Raw genomic sequence first — 20,264 nt, 5'->3', positions numbered from 1 at the left:
GTAGGCTGTTGTCTTCTGTTGACTCTCTTTGTGGATCATGGATATTAATTCTGTTTATGTCTGTAGTCCTTTTTCCGCATAACTCTTGCTATCTTTTAGCTTTGTTTATATTGTCTTTTATGGCAGAAGTTTAAACAATTTCATAGTATTTTTACTTTTTCATAAAAAATCTATTAATTTTTTTCTCCTATGTCACTATTGGGATTTGTGTATTTTAAGAAGGGCTTTCTCAGGCCTAAGGTTATAAAAATACTCCTCCTTGATCTTTTTTTTTTTTAAATTCTATAGTTCTAAAAAAGTATAGGTTCTTAATCTATCTGCAGTATTTTCTGTTGTATAGATGTTCCTTTGCAAGTATGATCATGGCTGGATAGAACAGTTGGAACTCAGTGGTCTCAACAGAGTAGGCTCTAAGCTCACTGAACTGGTTCTGCTCTCGACCTTTACTAAGATCATCCCTCCTGCATAGACCTCTTGAGTGTCCTTAGTTCTTGTTTGTTTTCTTTTTTTTTTTTTTTGAGACGGAGTCTCGCTCTGTCGCCCAGGCTGGAGTGCAGTGGCCGGATCTCAGCTCACTGCAAGCTCCGCCTCCCGGGTTCACGCCATTCTCCGGCCTCAGACTCCCGAGTAGCTGGGACTACAGGCGTCCGCCACCTCGCCCGGCTAGTTTTTTGTATTTCTTAATAGAGACGGGGTTTCACCGTGTTAGCCAGGATGGTTTCGGTCTCCTGACCTCGTGATCCGCCCCTCTCGGCCTCCCAAAGTGCTGGGATTACAGGCTTGAGCCACCGCGCCCGGCCTCTTGTTTGTTTTCATTAGCCTCTTATTTTTATTTATTTATTTTTTTCTGTGAGCTACTGAAATCCTTCCAATGAATTATTTATGGCTTAAGTTTGTTGGTTTTTGTTGCTTGTAGCCAAGAACCCGAGTTCTATTTTTTTTTTTCTAGCCTCTTTATATTGAAGTGTGTTTTGTTGAATACTAATGATAGTGGGTGACTTTGTCTTACTCCTAATATTCCTGAATTTAAAGAGAAAGCTTTTAAAGTTTTCTCAAGAGTGATGTTTGCTATAGGTTTTTATGAAGGACACTTTTAAGGAAGTTTTTCTTTATTCCCAACTTTCTAGGATTATCCCTATATCTTTACACCATCTGGTGAAGGTGACATAGTTTATCAAGTGCTATTTTTTTTTTTTTCAAAATCTATTGAGATCATATTGTGTTTCCCATTTAAAAATGTAATATAGTGAATTACAGTATTACATTTTTTAAAAATGATGAATCATCCTTATATTCTTGGACTAAACTACTTGATACATTATTTTAATTCATTAGGGATTTTGATTTGGCAGTACTTCATGTAAAATTTTTGCATTTATGTTTATAATAGAAATGAGCCTATTAGGTTATTTTATTGTGTGACCCTCAGTTTGGGCCCAAGGTTATGCTGTTTTTGTAAAATAGAATGGGAAGCTTTCCATTTTTTAAGCTTGGGATGGTTTATTTAATAGGCTTGTTCTTTGATATTTGGTAGACTTCAACTATGTAGTTTTATGTTTCTTGGTATATTTTAATGGGTAAATCTTATTTTTTTTCCAATCCAGACTTAAGTCGTTTTGGTAATTTATATCTCTCTCAGGCATCATCTATTTCTTTTAGACTTCCAAATCTATTGGAGTAAATGTTTACATTATATTGTAGAAAATTTCTCTGGATTCTCTAGTAGCTAATTCTTAAATGTTATCTATTTCACTTGAATCTTCTGAATCTTAATCACTTTATGTCCTATAGTAATTTTTTTACACCCCATATATGTCTTTTTTTCTTCTAACTCATTTTGAATAAGATACATTTGTTCAGGCTGTCAGTAGATGGAGTGAGTAGCTTGTATTACTCTCTATTTATGTGGTCAGCATTCCTTTTTCATATTCAGAACTGAAGCTAATATGTGTGTATTCCTCCTATTTCAACACCATTTCTTTTAGATTTTTATGTAGAATATGTATGCGTTACTTAATTGGCAACTTTTTCCTGTCCCCCCAGTGATTGATTCTCTAGAACTCACACCTACAGTAAACTATAATTCATATATATACTACTACCGGAGTTCTTCATATCTTTACCCTCTCAGACGTGTTACTCCTTGAGACTTTGTTTTGGTATGTACTCTACCACTGCCAGTACCTCACCCCCTACTTTCCCACCATTTATATCGGATCATTTGTACTGTCTGCCTAGATCTTAAAAAATGCCACCGGAGGCAAAATGAGAAAGGGGATTAACTCTTTTCTGCCTAAGGTGTGAAGGACTGCATCCCATTTTTGTTTGGTTCAGGTTTTAGGCTTTAAAATCCCAGGAAAGATAATACTCCTCCACCCTTCTCTGTAACTTTTGCTTCATAAGCAAAGACATAAAAGACATCAGGTAATGTAACAAGTGGGATTAATTTTTTTCTTTGTTTACTTCCATTTGTCTTGTGAACAAACATGTGAATCCTCCTGAACCCTGGCGTGTGATTGGCTATAGTTTTCAGTCTGGGCTAATAGTGTAAGTTTTCTTGTTTGTTTGTTTGTTTTTTCTTTTTTATTATACTTTAAGTTCTAGGGCACATGTGCACAACGTGCAGGTTTGTTACATATGTATACATGTGCCATGTTGGTGTGCTGCACCCATTAACTCGTCATTTACATTAGGTATATCTCCTAATGCTATTGCTCCCCTCTCCCCCTACCCCACAACAGGCCCCGGCGTGAGATGTTCCCCTTCCTGTGTCCAAGTGTTCTCATTGTTCAATTCCCACCTATGAGTGAGAACATGCGGTGTTTGGTTTTCTGTTCTTGTGATAGTTTGCTCAGAATGATCGTTTCCAGCTGCATCCATGTCCCTACAAAGGACATGAAATCATCCTTTTTTTATGGCTGAATAGTATTCCATGGTACATATGTGCCACATTTTCTTAATCCAATCTGTCACTGATGGACATTTGGGTTGATTCCAAGTCTTTGCTATTGTGAATAGTGCCGCAATAAACATACGTGTGCGTGTGTCTTTATAGTAGCATGATTTATAATCCTTTGGGTATATACCCAGTAGTGGGATGGCTGGGTCAAATGGTATTTCTAGTTCTAGATCCTTGATGAATCGTCACACTGTCTTCCACAATGGTTGAACTAGTTTACCCTCCCACCAACAGTGTAAAAGTGTTCCTATTTCTCCACATCCTCTCCAGCACCTGTTGTTTCCTGACTTTTTAATGATGGCCATTCTAACTGGTGTGAGATGGTATCTCATTGTGGTTTTGATTTGCATTTCTCTGATGGCTAGTGATGATGAGCATTTTTTCATGTGTCTGTTGGCTGCATAAATGTCTTCTTTTGAGAAGTGTCTGTTCATATCCTTTGCCCACTTTTTGATGTTTTTTTTTTTTCTTGTAAATGTGTTTGAGTTCTTTGTAGGTTCTGGATATTAGCCCTGTGTCAGATGAGTAGATTGCAAAAATTTTCTCCCATTCTGTAGGTTACCTGTTCACTCTGATGGTAGTTTCTTTTGCTGTGCAGAAGCTCTTTAGTTTAATTAGATCCCATTTGTCAATTTTGGCTTTTGTTACCATTGCTTTTGGTGTTTTAGACATGAAGTCCTTGCCCATGCCTATATCCTGAATGGTATTGCCTTGGTTTTCTTCTAGGGTTTGTATGGTTTTAGGTCTAACATTTATGTCTCTAATCCATCTTGAATTAATTTTTATATACGGTGTAAGGAAGGGATCCAATTTCAGCTTTCTACATATAGCTAGCTAGTTTTCCCAGCACCATTTATTAAATAGAGAATCCTTTCCCCATTTCTTGTTTTTGTCAGGTTTGTCAAAGATCAGATGGTTGTAGATGTGTGGTATTATTTCTGAGAGCTCTGTTGTGTTCCATTGGTCTATATCTCTGCTTCGGTACCAGTACCGTGCTGTTTTGGTTACTGTAGCCTTGTAGTATAGTTTGAAGTCAGGCAGTGTGATGCCTCCAGCTTTGTTCTTTTGACTTGGGACTGTCTTGGCAATGTGGGCTCTTTTTTGGTTCCATATGAACTTTAAAGCAGTTTTTTCCAATTCTGTGAAGAAAGTCATTGGTAGCTTAATGGGGATGGCATTGAATTTATAAATTACCTTGGGCAGTATGGCCATTTTCACGATATTGATTCTTCCTATCCACGAGCATGGAATGTTATTCCATTTGTTTGTGTCCTCTTTTATTTCGTTGAGCAGTGGTTTGTAGTTCTCCTTGAAGAGGTCCTTCACATCCCTTGTAAGTTGGATTCCTAGGTATTATATTCTCTTTGAAGCAATTGTGAATGGGAGTTCACTCATGATTTGGCTGTCTGTCTGTTATTGGTGTATAAGAATGCTAGTGACTTTTGCACATTGATTTTGTATCCTGAGACTTTGCTGAAGTTGCTTATCAGCTTAAGGAGATTTTGGGCTGAGATGATGGGGTTTTCTAAATATACCCTCATGTCATCTGCAAACAGGGACAATTTGACTTCCTCTTTTCCTAACTGAATACCCTTTATTTCTTTCTCTTGCCTGATTGCCCTGGCCAGAACTTCCAACACTGTTGAATAAGAGTGGTGAGAGGGCATCCCTGTCTTGTGCCAGTTTTCAAGGGGAATGCTTCCAGTTTTTGCCCATTCAGTATGATATTGTCTGTGGGTTTGCCATAAATAGCTCTTATTATTTTGAGATATGTTCCATCAATACCGAATTTATTGAGAGTTTTTAGCATGAAGGGCTGTTGAATTTTGTCAAAGGCCTTCTCTGCATCTATTGAGATAATCATGTAGTTTTTGTCTTTGGTTCTGTTTATATGATGGATTACGTTTATTGATTTGCGTATGTTGAACCAGCCTTGCATCCCAGGAATGAAGCCCACCTGATCATGGTGGATAAGCTTTTTGATATGCTGCTGGAATCGGGTTGCCAGTATTTTATTGAGGATTTTTGCATTGATGTTCATCAGGGATATTGATCTAAAATTCTCTTTTTTTGTTGTGTCTCTGCCAGGCTTTGGTATCAGGATGATGTTGGTATCATAAAATGAGTTAGGGAGGATTTCCTCTTTTTCTATTGATTGGAATAATTTCAGAAGGAATGGTACCAGCTTCTCCTTGTACCTCTGGTAGAATTCAGCTGTGAATCAGTCTGGTCCTGGACTTTTTTTTGGTTGGTAGGCTGTTAATTACTGCCTCAATTTCAGAGCCTGTTATTGGTCTGTTCAGGGATTCAACTTCTTCCTGGTTTAGTCTTGGGAGAGTGTATGTGTCCAGGAATTTATCCATTTCTTCTAGGTTTTCTAGTTTATTTGCATAGAGGTGTTTATAGTATTCTCTGATGATAGTTTGTATTGCTTTGGGGTCGGTGGTTATATCCCCTTTATCATTTTTTTGTTGAGTCTATTTGATTCTTCTCTCTTTTCTTCTTTATTAGTCTTGCTGGCGGTCTATCAATTTTGTTGATCTTTTCAAAAAACCAGCTCCTGGATTCATTGATTTTTTTTGAAGGGTTTTTTGTGTCTCTATCTTCTTCAGTTCTGCTCTGATCTTAGTTATTTCTTGCCTTCTGCTAGCTTTTGAATGTGTTTGCTCTTGCTTCTCCAGTTCTTTTAATTGTGATGTTAGGGTGTCAATTTTAGATCTTTCCTGCTTTCTCTTGTGGGCATTTAGTGCTATAAATTTCCCACTACACACTGCTTTAATTGTGTCCCAGAGATTCTGGTATGTTGTATCTTTGTTCTCATTGGTTTCAGAGAACATCTTTATTTCTGCCTTCATTTTGTTACGTGTCCAGTAGTCATTCAGGAGCAGGTTGTTCAGATTCCATGTAGTTGAGCGGTTTTGATTGAGTTTCTTAATCCTGAGTTCTAGTTTGATTGCACTGTGGTCTGAGAGACAGTTTGTTGTAATTTCTGTTCTTTGACATTTGCTGAGGTATGCTTTACTTCCAACTATGTGGTCAATTTTGGAATAAGTGTGACGTGTTGCTGAGAAGAATGTATATTCTGTTGATTTGGGGTGGAGAGTTCTGTAGATGTCTATTAGGTCTGCTTGGTGCAGAGATGAGTTCAATCCCTGGATATCCTTGTTAACTTTCTGTCTCGTTGATCTGTCTAATGTTGACAGTGGGGTGTTAAAGTCTCCCAGTATTACTGTGTGGGAGTCTAAGTCTCTTTGTAAGTCTCTAAGGACTTGCTTTATGAATCTGGGTGCTCCTGTATTGGGTGCATATATATTTAGGATAGTTAGCTCTTCTTGTTGAATTGATCCCTTTACCATTATGTAATGGCCTTGTTTGTCTCTTTTGATCTTTGTTGGTTTAAAGTCTGTTTTGTCAGAGACTAGGATTGCAATCCCTGCCTTTTTTTGTTTTCCCTTTGCTTGGTAAATCCTCTTCCATCCCTTTATTTTGAGCCTATGTGTGCCTGCACGTGAGATGGGTTTCCTGGATACGGCAAATTGATGGGTCTTGACTCTTTTTCCAATTTGCCAACCTGTGTGTTTTAATTGGAGCATTTAGCCCATTTACATTTAAGGTTAATATTGTTATGTGTGAATTTGATCCTGTCATTATGATGTTAGCTGGTTATTTTGCTTGTTAGTTGATGCAGTTTCTTCCTAGCATCGATGGTCTTTACATTTTGGCATGTTTTTGCAGTGGCTGGTACCGGTTGTTCCTTTCCATGTTTAGTGCTTCCTTCAGGAGCTCTTGTAGGGCAGGCCAGGTGGTGACAAAATCTCTAAGCATTTGCTTCTCTGCAAAGGATTTTATTTCTCCTTCACTCACGAAACTTAGTTTGGCTGGATATGAAATTCTGGGTTGAAAATTCTTAAGAATGTTGAATATTGGCCCGTACTCTCTTTTGGCTTTTAGAGTTTCTGCTGAGAGATCCGCTGTTAGTCTGATGGGCTTCCCTTTGTGGGTAACCGAACCTTTCTCTCTGGCTGCCCTTAACATTTTTTGCTTCATTTCAACTTTGGTGAATCTGACAATTATGTGCCTTGGAGTTGCACTTCTCGAGGAGTATCTTTGTGGCGTTCGCTGTGTTTCCTGAATTTGAATGTTGGCCTGCCTTGCTAGGTTGGGAAAATTCTCCTGGATGATATCCTGCAGAGTGTTTTCCAACTTGATTCCGTTCTCCCCGCCACTTTCAGGTACACCAATCAGGCGTAGATTTGGTCTTTTCACATAGTCCCATATTTCTTGGAGGCTTTGTTCATTTATTTTTACTCTTTTTCCTCTAAACTTCTCTTCTCATTTCATTTCATTCATTTGATCTTCAATCACTGGTACCCTTTCTTCCAGTTGATCGATTCGGTTACTGAAGCTTGTGCATTTGTCACGTAGTTCTCATGTCATGGTTTTCATCTCTATCAGTTCGTTTATGGACTTCTCTGCATTGGTTATTCTAGTTAGCCATTTGTCAAATCTTTTTTCAAGGTTTGTAGTTTCTTTGCGCTGGATTCATAATTCCTCCTTTAGCTCGGAGAAGTTCGATTGTTTGAAGTCTTCTTCTCTCAACTCGTCAAGGTCATTCTCTGTCCAGCTTTGTTCCACTGCTGGCGAGGAGCTGTGTTCCTTTGGAGGGGGAGACGTGCTGCGATTTTTAGAATTTCCAGCTTTTCTGTGCTGCTTTTCCCCATCTTTGTGGTTTTATGTACCTTTTTGGTCTTTGATGATTGTGACATACAGATGGGGTTTTGGTGTGGATGTCCTTTCTGTTTGTTATTTTTCCTTCTAACAGTCAGGACCCTCAGCTGCAGGTCTGTTGGAGTTTGCTCCAGGCCCACTCCAGACCCTGTTTGCCTGGGTATCAGCAATGGAGGCTGCAGAAGAGTGAATGTTGGTGAACAGCAAATGTTGCTGTCTGATTGGTCCTCTGGAAGCTTCATCTCAGAGGTGTACCCGGCCATGTGAGGTGTGAGGTGTGAGTCTGCCACTAGTGGGGGATGTCTCCCAGTTAGGCTACTCAGCGGTCAGGGACCCACTTGAGTCCTGAGACTCAACAATCTGTCCGTTCTCAGATCTCAAACTCCGTGCTGGGAAAACCACTACTTTCTTCAAAGCTGTCAGACAGGGACATTTACAATTGCAGAGGTTTCTATTGCCTTTTGTTTGGCAATGCCCTGTCCCCAGAGGTGGAGTCTACAGAGGCAGGCCAGCCTGCTTGAGCTTTGGTGGGCCCCACCCAGTTCCAGCTTCCTGGAGGCTTTGTTTACCTACTTAAGCCTCACTAACGGCGGGCGCCCCTCCCCCAGCCTCGCTGCCACCTTGCAGTTAGATCTCAGACTGCTGTGCTAGCAATGAGGGAGGCTCCGTGGGCGCCGGACCCTCCGAGCCAGGTGTAGGATATAATCTCCTGGTGTGCCCTTTGCTAAGACCCTTGGTAGAGCGTAGTATTAGGGTGGGAGCAACCCGATTTTCCAGGTGTTGTGTGTCACGGTTTCCCTTGGCTAGGGAAGGGAATTCCCTTCCCCCTTGTGCTTCCCTGGTGAGGCGATGCCTCGCCCTGCTTTGGCTCTCACTTGTTGGGCTACGCCCACTGTCCTGCCTCCACAGTCCAACACGCCCCAGTGAGATGAACCTGGTACCTCAGTTGGAAATGCAGAAATCACCCGTCTTCTGTGTCACTCACACTGGGAGCTGGAGGCTGGAGCTATTCCTATTCGGCCATCTTGGTGCTGTTTTTTCTTTTCTCCGTCTCCTGGGCATTTTATTAGGAAGTTGGAATATGCTGTTTTGGTGGTTGCTAGTGAGAAACCATTTTAATGGAAAGTTTACATCATTAATTTTAATCTATCTTATCTTACATTTTAAATGTCTCTTAAGTCTTCATTAAAATAAATACATTTTCAATCCAACATTCACATCAAACCACCGTTTTGTATAAGACTTCCTGACTACAGTAATTTCTATTACACACAAAATGTATTGTTTTACTCTAAATTCTGATGTGACTATTCTGCTAGCCTCTCTCAAATCATGCATAATTAATTTTAGCAAATACTCATTGAAACTCTGTATTGGGCATTATATTAGATGTTGAGGATACCACAATGAAAGATGCTGTTATAGCGCTAAAGAGACTTATTGGTGCTTTTTCTTTATTTTTGATAGTGTCACATAAGGTTGCACTACCTTTTTTTTTTTTTTTTTTTGAGACGGAGTCTCGCTCTGTCGCCCAGGCTGGAGTGCAGTGGCGCGATCTCGGCTCACTGCAAGCTCCGCCTCCCGGGTTCACGCCATTCTCCTGCGTAGCTGGGAATGAGTAGCTGGGACTACAGGCGCCTCCTAAGTAGCTGGGACTACAGACGCCCGCCACCGCGCCCGGCTAATTTTTTGTATTTTAGTAGAGACGGGGTTTCACCGTGGTCTCGATCTCCTGACCTTGTGATCTGTCCGCCTTGGCCTCCCAAAGTGCTGGGATTACAGGCGTGAGCCACCGCGCCTTCTACACAGTAATAGTAGGCATGATTGATTTTAGATACTGGGAGAACATTTCAGCATATTCTGTTCCTCATGCATTCCTGTAAGGTAGGTATTATTTAACTCATTTTATAGATGAGGAGTAGTTTAAAGGGATAAAATAACCTTCCTTAAGTCGTATAGTTTATAGTTATGGAGCTAGTTCTTGACTCCAGATCTGGTTAATTCCAAAATTTCTTACTATTCTGTGCCTTACCTTTGCATACCCATTTAATATTCTTGGTTTTAATAATTAGCAATTTCTCAATAAGGTATCATTTGACATGGTTATTTTCTCCAATGATTTCTGTCATTTCTATGAATTAAATCCTGGAATAAAGTTTGTCATTGTTCCTTTCCTCTAATTTGTGGGAGATGCAAGTTTATAGGTCTAGAATTTATCAGTTCTGGGCATCCTGGAAAGGTGGCAGCAGTGGTGGCAGCCCAGTTTTGCAATGTCTTTATGAATCTCCATGTAAAAACAGGGAAAAGTGCAAAAGTTATCAATGTCCGGCTCAATGGATTTTCAAACACACCCACAATCAATATGCAGATAAATAGAGAACATTTATGACCCTCCCCAAAGCTTTGCCCCTTTGTTACATGATTTGAAGCACCAAAGGCCATGTGCAGGGGTTCATGCCTGTAATCCCAGCACTTTGGGAGGCTGTGGCGGGTGGATCTCTTGAGTCCAGGAGTTCGAGACCAGCCTGGCCAACATGGTGAAACCCTGCCTCTACTGAAAATACAAAAATTGACAGGGCATGGTGGCACGCGCCTGTAATCCCAGCTACTCAGGAGGCTAAGGCACAAGAATTGCTTGAACTTGGAGGTGGAGGTTTGCAGTGAGCCGAGATCATGCCACTGCACTCCAGCCTGGGTGACAGAACTAGACCCTATCTTAAAAAAAAAGAAAAAAGAAAAAAGAAAGCCAGGTTTGACTCCAGTATGTTTCAGAAATGACAGTTCATAATTTACTTCTGTGAGTTTAAAGAATTTTGCTTAAATTTATTTAATATTTTTTAAGTGAAAGAAAAGTTAGAATATTTGGGTGACCTGTCAAAAAATATTAATCAGGAAGTATGTTGTAGTAGAAAGAGCTCATAAAGTCAGGAGACCTGCATCTAGTTTAGAGTGTATCAGTAATGGGCTAGGTAGCTTGGGATAAGAACTTAAACTCAGTATTTTATTTGTGTAATAAATGAGCTGGGCCGGGCGTGGTGGCTCAAGCCTGTAATCCCAGCACTTTGGGAGGCCGAGACGGGCGGATCACGACGTCAGGAGATCGAGACCATCCTGGCTAACACAGTGAAACCCCGTCTCTACTAAAAATACTCAAAAAAAAAAAAAAAACAAAAAACTAGCCGGGCGAGGTGGCGGGCGCCTGTAGTCCCAGCTACTCAGGAGGCTGAGGCAGGAGAATGGCGCAAACCCGGGAGGCGGAGCTTGCAGTGAGCTGAGATCCGGCCACTGCACTCCAGCCCGGGCTACAGAGCAAGACTCCGTCTCAAAAAAAAATAAAATAAAATAAAATAAATGAGCTGTCTAGAACACCACCTGAGCAGTGTTTCCTCCACAGGGGTCTCAGTTTGGGCTCTAAAGAGTTCCTCTACCAAGTTTCTAAATTTTAATAATTTCAGTCTATTTTTTTGCTTCCCCAGAGTAGTAACTGCTTTCTGGAACTGAACTCTGTGATAACATAGTATTTACTTTTTGCCTTTTCAATAACCTAGTGAACAATTTTATACCTACTGAGTTCTATTTAAATAATAGTGTTTTCTATCTCCGGACTGAACAGAAACCCAGGAGCAGGGTTTGAACTTCCTACTTTCTGGTTTGCATATATCTTATTAAGATAACTAAAGTACTTGCTACTTGCCACTCATCAGACCCAGCCGGTATAATGTCATCAGTGCAGATCAGTGTGATGTGTGATCTCTCAATGTGATCAAAATCTCTGGACTATTTTAGAGAGCAAGAGTGTTAACATAGACCTGAAGCAAGACTGTAATGGTTGAACAAAGCACAAAGTGCTTCTGGGATTTTTTGCAAATTAATAGGAAGAAAAAAGCATTTGCTTCCAAGTTGTAAGAATTGTGTTGATTTGACCCCATAAAAATACTACATCTTGAATACTAGCTGCAATTACAGTCATGACCTTTCTGTGTTTATAATTCCTAGCTATTCTCCAAGATCCATCTGTCTTATATTTAGATCAAACAGTTAAGTTAGTGGAATGTGATAGCCACCTTTTCATCTTTGGTTTTGGCACCAATTTTTGTGGTATTGTGTTTGGTTACTTTGTTGGTGAGGAGAGGAATCTCTAGGGGCTTCTATGTGATCCATTCTACCATATTGATCCTCATGCCATAAATCAAAGAATCTATATGGGCATTGAATCAGTTGCCAAGTATGTTGGTTCTAATTACTCATTAAGGAACTGGGGAATAACTACAAGGTGAGTATGTGGATCTACCTGGTCCACTATGATTCAAACTTGATCTAAGGCTGGGCGCAGTGGCTCACACTATAATCCCAGCACTTTGGGAGCTGAGGCAGGAAGATCACTTGAGGCCGGGAGTTTGAGACCAGCCTGGCCGACATAGTGAGACCCTGTCCCTGAAAAAATTTTAAAAATGTAAAAACCAAAAACATCCCCCCAGCTTGATCTAAAACTCCTTGAATTGTGTCATAGATAATCTGTAAGCCTCTGTTGCCTACGTGATTATTTTTAAATAATTTTGATGAAAAAGCATACTTGAGGCATATGGGTTGTTCATTTTTCTCTCTTTTTAAAAAGAAGATAAATCTATAAAGGGGAAAGACTAAATCAAAAGTAAACTAATATGCAATTTAAAAATACTTAATATGTAGAGTTGAAGCTTTGAGAAGGCTAGAACATTCCCATGCTTCTTTCTAGAAGTTATGTCAGCCCCTAGCAAGTTGAATGTCAACTGTTTTGAAAATAACTACAATGCAACTAGTTCTTAAAAACAGGGACACACTCTAGAACTAAAATAGACTGAGTACAACAAAATAAAGAAGTCATGTATGTAGTGCATTAACAAAATATATTTCTAAGTTTTGTTATAACTGTAAGTTCATAAAACTGTTTTAAGCATAGTTTAATGATTCATTTTGCCAGAATTTGGGATTATTATGTAGATGTGATTTTAAGTGCATTTATGGAAGTAGAGCATGACTTTATTTTTCTTTGTAGCTTTCATTTCATGATGAAGGTATTTATTTATTTATTTATTTTCGATACAGGGTCTCACTCTGGTGTCCAGGCTGAGTGCATTGGCACTGTCATGGCTCACTGCAGCCTGGAACTCCTGGGCTCAAGTGATTCTTCCACTTTAGCCTCCTGAGTAGCTGGGACTACAGGTGTGTACTATCAAGCCTGGCTAATTTTTTATATTTTGTAGAGATGGGGGGTCTTGCTATGTTGCTCAAGCTGGTCTTGACCTCCTGGACTCAAGCAATCCTGCCAGCTCGGCCTCCCAAACCAAAGTGTTGTGATTACAGGTGTGAGCCACCATGCCTGGCTGAAAGTATTTTGATATTAAAGTTCATATGTAATTATTTGCATTTTAAACATCTTATATTTGGAATTAGATTTAGGTCTCAGTGTGACAAATGTTGCTAAGAATTTTGGGGAAAATCATTCTATTGATAGCATATTTCAAACATCTTAATGTAGGACAGAGAAATTTTTTTTTTCTCTTCTAAATGCCAGTACATTAAAAATAAAATGATTTGAGTTGGAAGCCAGGTGTGGTGGCTCACGCCTGTAATCCCAGCACTTTGGGAGGCTGAGGCGGGTGAATCACTTGAGGCCCAGGAGTTCCAGACCAGCCTGGCCAACATGGCAGAACCCTGTCTCTACTAAAAATACAGAAATTAGCCTGACATGGTGGCACCTGCCTGTAATCCAAGCGACTCGGGAGACTGAGGCACAAGACTCGCTTGAATTCAGGATGCTGAGGTTACAGTGAGCCGAGATCACTCCACTGCACTCCAGCCTGGGCGACAGAGCGAGACCCTGTCTCAAAAATAAATAAATAAGTAATTAAGTAAATAAATAAATACAATTTGAGTTAAAGACATTGTTCATATGTAGAATGTTTTATTGGCCTTTTTTTGGGTGTTTTTGACATTTAAAAAAATATAAGCCAGTTGTTGTTGTTTGTTTTTTGTTTTTGTTTTCTCAGGAGCCCTCAGTTTGGGTTTGTCTGATTCAATTAGTTCAGGTTGTATATTTTTGTTAGAAATACCATAGAAGTGGCCGGGCTCAGTGGCTCATGCTTATAATTCCAGCACTTTGGGAGGCTGAGGTGGGTGGATCATGAGGTCAGGAGTTCGAGACCAGCCTGGCCAACATAGTGAAACCCCGTCTCTACCAAAAATACAAAAATTAGCTGGGCATGGTGGCAGGCACCTGTAGTCCCAGCTACTCAGGAGGCTGAGGCAGGAGAATTGCTTGAACTCAGGAGGTGGAGGTTGTGGTGAGCCAAGATCGTACCACTGCATTCCAGCCTGGGGAACAGAGCGAGACTCTGTCTTAAAAAAAAAAAAAAAAAAGATACCACAGAAGTGATGATGTGTTCTCAGTGCATCATATCAGCAGTCATTTGATGTTATTTACAGTGATGTCTGCAAGGTTTCCCCCACTCAGAAGTTATTATTTCCCTCTACAATTAATAAGTAATTAGTTAAGACTCATGTTGAGGTAGTATAAATATATATTCCTAAGAAACCTTTCACCTTTAGGTTTATTTTGTTACTCTGTTTCTCACCTGTCATGTTGAAAGCTTAGTTTGTTTATTTCAGCTTCTTTATTTTCTAATATACTTAAGATTATAAATTTTTCTTATTTAATCACTTTGACATACTGTCTGGGAGTACTTACTGTAGGGTTTGGGATGAAAGGAGGCAATAAGTGAGAATATTGTTTATAATAATCCATTACTAGGAAAATGGCAATGACAGCCTAAACAGAACAGCATATTTTAAAGGTGCCAAAGTGCCAAAAATCACCCATTAACAAAATGTTTCCAGTCTTGCTTTAAAGAATAAAAGATATGGTTTTTAATGATTTTGATTGGTACAACTATGAATAATAGTTGTTGAAAATTATGAATTTAAGAAGTTTATTTGTTTAGTGCAACTTGTACTTTGGGGCTTGTTTAATAAATATATAATGATCGCAGACCATATTTTACTTTACCATTTCAGGAGCAGCTGCACTGGCATGGAAGAATCCTATTTCAAGCTGGTTTACTGCTATGCTCCACTGCTTTGGTGGAGGAATTTTATCCTGTCTACTGCTTGCAGAGCCTCCACTGAAGTTTCTCGCAAACAACACTAACATATTACTGGCATCTTCAATCTGGTAAGCTGCCATTATGGTGACCTATGTGACATTTAAACAATTGTGTTGTAAATTGTTAGTAAAATGAATTTTTTTCCTTTGAACAATATTTTATGTGCTTGAGAAGTTAATGCATCTGCAAGGGAGGAACCCAAATAATGCCAAAGGTTTTTTTTGTTTTGTTTTGTTTTGTTTTTTTTGTTTTTTTTTGAGATGGAGTCTCGCTCTGTTGCCCAGGCTGAAGTGCAGTGGCATGATCTCAGCTCACTACAGCCTCTACCTCCTGGGTTCAAGTGATTCTTCCACCTCAACCTTTGGAGTAGCTGGGATTACAGGTACCAGCCCCCATGCCCAGCTAATTTTTGTATTTTTGTAGAGACGGGGTTTCACCATGTTGGCCAGGCTGGTCTTGAACTCCTGACCTCAGATGATCTGCCTGCCTCGGCCTCCCAAAGTGCTGGGATTACAGGCGTGAGCCACCACGCCCAGCCATGCCAAAGTCTTTAAGTGCAAAGTATGTCTCTTTCTTTTTCGTCTCCCCTTATCTTCTCCCAGAAGCAATTATTGTCTGCCATTGTCTTATGTACTTTTTTTTTTTTTTTTTTTTTTTTTGAGCATAGTCTTGCTATGTGCAAGACTGCAAGTGCAGTGGCGCACTCTTGGCTTGTTGAGGGATGCAGAGGATTAGAGAGACCAGAATGGGTGAATACAGGAGGATATTTATTTTGAGGTATGCACCGGCTCAGTGGATTTACTTCCAAAAAGCTAGACCTTGAACAAAGACAGAGCGAGGTTTTTATAAGTGGGCTTATAAGAGCAAAACAAAAGTAGTTAATCATATAGTGTATAACTTGTGGCCTTACATAGCTGGTGGCCTTGTAGCTGTGTCAAAAGAAAAACAAGAACTGGCTAAATACAGATATTTGTAAAACATAGTTATGCTTAAGACGCAAGGGAAAGGAGTAACAGTAAAGGAATTTGTCTTTCTCTTTTTTTTTTCTTAACCTTGCTCTGGAGGGGGTAGGGGTGTCTGGAGCCCATTCCTTTGGCCTTGGCTTTCTGGACAGTGTTATCTTATAACTGTCCTTGAAGTGAGCTGCTAAGCAGAGGAAAACTTGTTTTTTTTTTGTTTGTTTGTTTTGTTTTTAACCCTTATTACAGGCTCACTGCAACCTCCACCTCCTGGATTCAAGTGATTCTCCTGTCTCAGCCTCCCGAGTGACTGAGATTACAGGCATGCACCAACACGTCTGGCTAATTTTTGTATTTTTAGTAGAGACGGGGTTTCACCATGTTGGCCAGGCTATTCTCAAACTCCTGACCTCAAGTGATCTGCCCGTCTCAGCCTCCCAAAGTGCTGAGATTACAGGCATGAGCCACCATGCCCAGCCTCTTATGTGTCTTTAATAGAAGCATTTCCAATATGAAAGGGCATTAAGTATTTGGCCCTAGAGTTTATCTTGTGAACCTAACTGATACATGCAGGTATCCAACATGATAAAATCATGTATGTGACCAACTGAAACTAACCAAAAAGTCCAAACAGTTATGGCTCATATTATTCTTCTCATACTTTGTTGATTTTATGAGATCTTTAAATTTTATAATTTTGAAGTGAAGAAAAAAATGTTACCCGGAATTGCTTTGAATTCTTGCACATCCAAATTTGTTATCCTTAAGAGGATTGATCCATCAAGTTTAAAAAAATCTATAATACAAATTATAGTGCTTTTTTATATATAAAGCAGAAACTGTGTTTTCTATTAAAAACCATATCATTAAATATATAACGGGAACACTTACAGTTCATTTTTATTGTGATAATTTTAAAATGAATATGGGATATTACAAATAATAACTATGGGAAAAAGTAATCCTGGGAACCTATGGCAGTGTTGAGTTGTTACCATATGTCAGTTAAGCTCTTTATATTCATTGTCATATTTAATCACAGGAGTACCGTAAGGTAGCTATTATTATTTCCATTTGACAAATGATAAAATTGAGGCATAGGGAATGCTGCTATAATTTTCTTGTCTAGTAAGTGGTTGAGCTAGAATCAAAACACGAAGTTTTTAACTTTAGAGTCTTCCCACTTTATAGCCACTATCTCTCACAGATTTGTTTAACCGTCTCTTAAAGTGTAGTGTTCCAGTTGCTATGTGTTTTAAAAAACTTTCCCAAAGACTTTTATTTCTATAACACTATTTTTCAAAGTTATTAGCATTTTGGAAGAATTTTTTGATGTGTATAGATGCTGCAACTATACAAAAAGGAAGATATCCAGAATTTGATACTTTCTGTTATTTCTATTTCTGTTCCTATAATACTAACCTTCTGGATGATTGCAGGAGCTTCCTAAGTGGTCTTGCTGCTCCTTTGATTATCCCTTTGAGTCTATTCTTTATTCTTCACAGAGCAGACGAAATTATTACAGTTGGCCTTCTATACCCATGGGTTTTGCATGCTTGAATTCAACCAGCTGCAGATCAGAAATATTTGGGAAAAAAATCCAATAAAAAATAATGCAAGAATAAAAATAATGCAAATAAAAAAATGTGTAACAACAATTTATATAGTATTTACACTGTATTAGGTATTATAAATGATCTAGAGATGATTTCAAATATAGCGGAGGATGTGTGTAGGTTATGTGCAAATACTCTGCTACTTTATATAGGGACTCTCACATTCACAGATTTTGAGGGAGAATCCTGAAACCAGTCCCCCACAGATACTGAGGGACAACTTAAATTAGAACATGTCACTTATGTGCTCAGTAATTTCTTATGTTATTAAGAACGATCACAAGGACAAAAAAACCAAACACCACACGTTCTCACTCATAGGTGGGAATTGAACAATGAGAACACTTGGACGCAAGAAGGGGAACATCACACACTGGGGCCTGTTGGGGAGTTGGGGGAGATGGGAGGGATAGCATTAGGAGATATACCTAATGTAAATGACGAGTTAATGGGTATAGCACGCCAAAATGGCACATGTATACATATGTAACAAACCTGCATGTTGTGCACATGTACCCTAGAACTTAAAGTATAAAAAATAAAAAAGAACAATATCCCAAACTTTTACCATGGCCTGTAAAATCCTACAAAATATTCTCTTTCACTTTCTTTCATGTAATGTTTTACAACTCTATTCTTGCTCACTTTTCTCTAGTCACATGAGCTTTGCTAGAGCTTTGCAATTTCTTGAATGTTCAAATGTAAGGTATTCTTCGACCTCAGTGCCTTTGTACTTGCTTTCTTCTCTTTGTAATCTTTTTTCCTCAGAAGTGTCATATTTTGTTTTATCAGAGAGGCCTTCACTGACTAAAGTAGCACCTCCTCTTCCATGACTATCACATCATGTTTCTTTATTTTTCCTCTTAGAATTATTGCTATCCAACATGTTATCTGTTGATTTTTTTTAAAAAATGTTGTTTTAACTGTACTGGAATAATAGCCCATCAGAGAGTGAGCCACCATGCCTGGCCCCTGGCTCATTTTTAAAATTTTTATATTTGTTGAGATGAGGTCTCACACTATGTTTCCCACATTGGCTATTTTTTTTTTTTTTTTACTATAAAAGTTTTTTATTCAGTATACGTAGAACATGTCCCCTATAAAATGTACATATAAATCACTAAAAAGTAAAATTTGGTGAACATGTTCTCAATTACAGAACATACTACATCAGTTGGGATAACAACTATCTGCCTTTAAATAATCTAATTATAGCACCCAGTCTCCTTTATATCTAATGCAAAGTTAAATACTTATTTTGGGGGTTATTTCCTAGTATGTGTTTGGTAAGGCTGAGTAAACAATTTAATATAACTCTAGTATATTACAGTCACTGCACAATAAATCAGTTTATTACAGATTAAAACAAATCATTTTTTCATTATTTGTAATAATGGGATCAAACACTGGATACTTTTAAATGGCATATAACCACACAATTACTTATCTTTGGTAGTATGTTGGGTTCTATAATTGTATTAAGATATGAATGGTATAAAATATTGTTATGAATAATACACCTCAAACAAAACAATGAGGCCATACTGTAATGATTCACTAGATTGTGCTCAGTAGACATTTACTGAATAAGGGAATTATCTATTTTTCTCCTCAATTATCCAGTACAATGTTTTGCCCACAGTAAGCACTCAATAAATATTTGCTGAACATACTGACTAGGATAGAGGTGAGAAGCGATGGGCCCGCTTAGCTGGATGTCGAATATAATTGGAATTTACCTGGGAAGGAGAGTAGTTAAGGAAGATGTAAACTGCATGTGGTGTACAAGTAAATAAATGCAGACCCCCTTCTCTCTCTTTTTTTTGGAGATGGAGTCTTGCTCTGTTGCCCAGGTCGGAGTGGAGTGGCTCTTGGCTCACTGCAATCTCCACTTATCTTAGAAGTGCTTTCTGTGTGTCCCATTCCAATCATAACCCCCTTCTCTGTCTTTTTTTTGGAGATGGAGTCTTGCTCTGTCGCCCAGGTCGGAGTGGAGTGGCTCTTGGCTCACTGCAATCTCTGCCTCCCGGGTTCAAGCAGTTCTCCTGCCTCAGCCTCCTGAGTAGCTGGGACTACAAGTGCATGACACTATGCCCAACTAATTTTTGTATTTTTAGTACAGCTGAGGTTTCACCATGTTGGCCATGCTGGTCTTGAATTCCTGAGCTCAAGTGACCCGCCTGCATTGGCCTCCCAAGGTGCTGGGATTACAGGCGTGAGCCACTGTGCCCGACCCACTTCCTACTTTAGATAACCATTATGATAACATACCAGTATCTTGACTTTTATGGTAATCACTTCTTTGAATATTTTAATAATTTTATAACTCAATGTTTATCCTTAGATACTATAGTTTAGTCATGCCTATTTAAAAATTTCATATGTTTCTTAATTAAAAAAAAAAAAGTTATGCCTTCATTTCTTTCTTTTCCTTAAACTTTATCTGTTGAAGAACCAGAGCCAGTCAATCCGTAAAGTTTTCCATAGTCCAGAGTTTGCTGATTGCATAATCATGGTATAGATCATTATATTCTTCTGTTCTTTGTGTTTCCTTACAGTTGGAAGATTGATGCAGAATCCAAATCAGATTAGGCTAGATTCCTTTAGCAAGACTTCTAAGAGGTCCTGTTTTGTGACATTAGCACCCTTTTACACGTAGTGTCTATTAGGAATTGCAAAGTGAAGATAGTCTAGTTTTATCTTTTCTTCTTATTTATTAGTTGGACTATTACTATAAATGATAACAGCCGCAGGCCATCTGGTGTGGCTGCTGCCATCATGCCAGCTGCTTCAGGGAGGGCACAGGGAGAAGGTGGACAGCCCCCCATCCCCCACAGCCCACCAGCCACCCTTGGGGCCT

General features: G+C 39.1%; 1 protein-coding gene across 1 annotated transcript in view; it reads left to right on the top strand.

Annotated features, from left to right (window-relative positions):
- The window catches only part of TMEM38B (transmembrane protein 38B), a 79,770-nt gene that overhangs the window by 3,020 nt on the left and 56,486 nt on the right, over positions 1–20,264 (top strand). Inside the window, exon 2 of the mRNA XM_050761867.1 lies at positions 14,741–14,897. Coding sequence (XP_050617824.1) covers positions 14,741–14,897 — 157 coding nt within the window. The remainder of the gene's footprint in view (positions 1–14,740; positions 14,898–20,264) is intronic.

The sequence above is a fragment of the Macaca thibetana genome, chromosome 15 (genome assembly GCF_024542745.1).
Source record: "Macaca thibetana thibetana isolate TM-01 chromosome 15, ASM2454274v1, whole genome shotgun sequence".
NCBI lineage: Eukaryota > Metazoa > Chordata > Mammalia > Primates > Cercopithecidae > Macaca > Macaca thibetana.
This window is presented reverse-complemented; position numbering and strand designations above follow the sequence as displayed.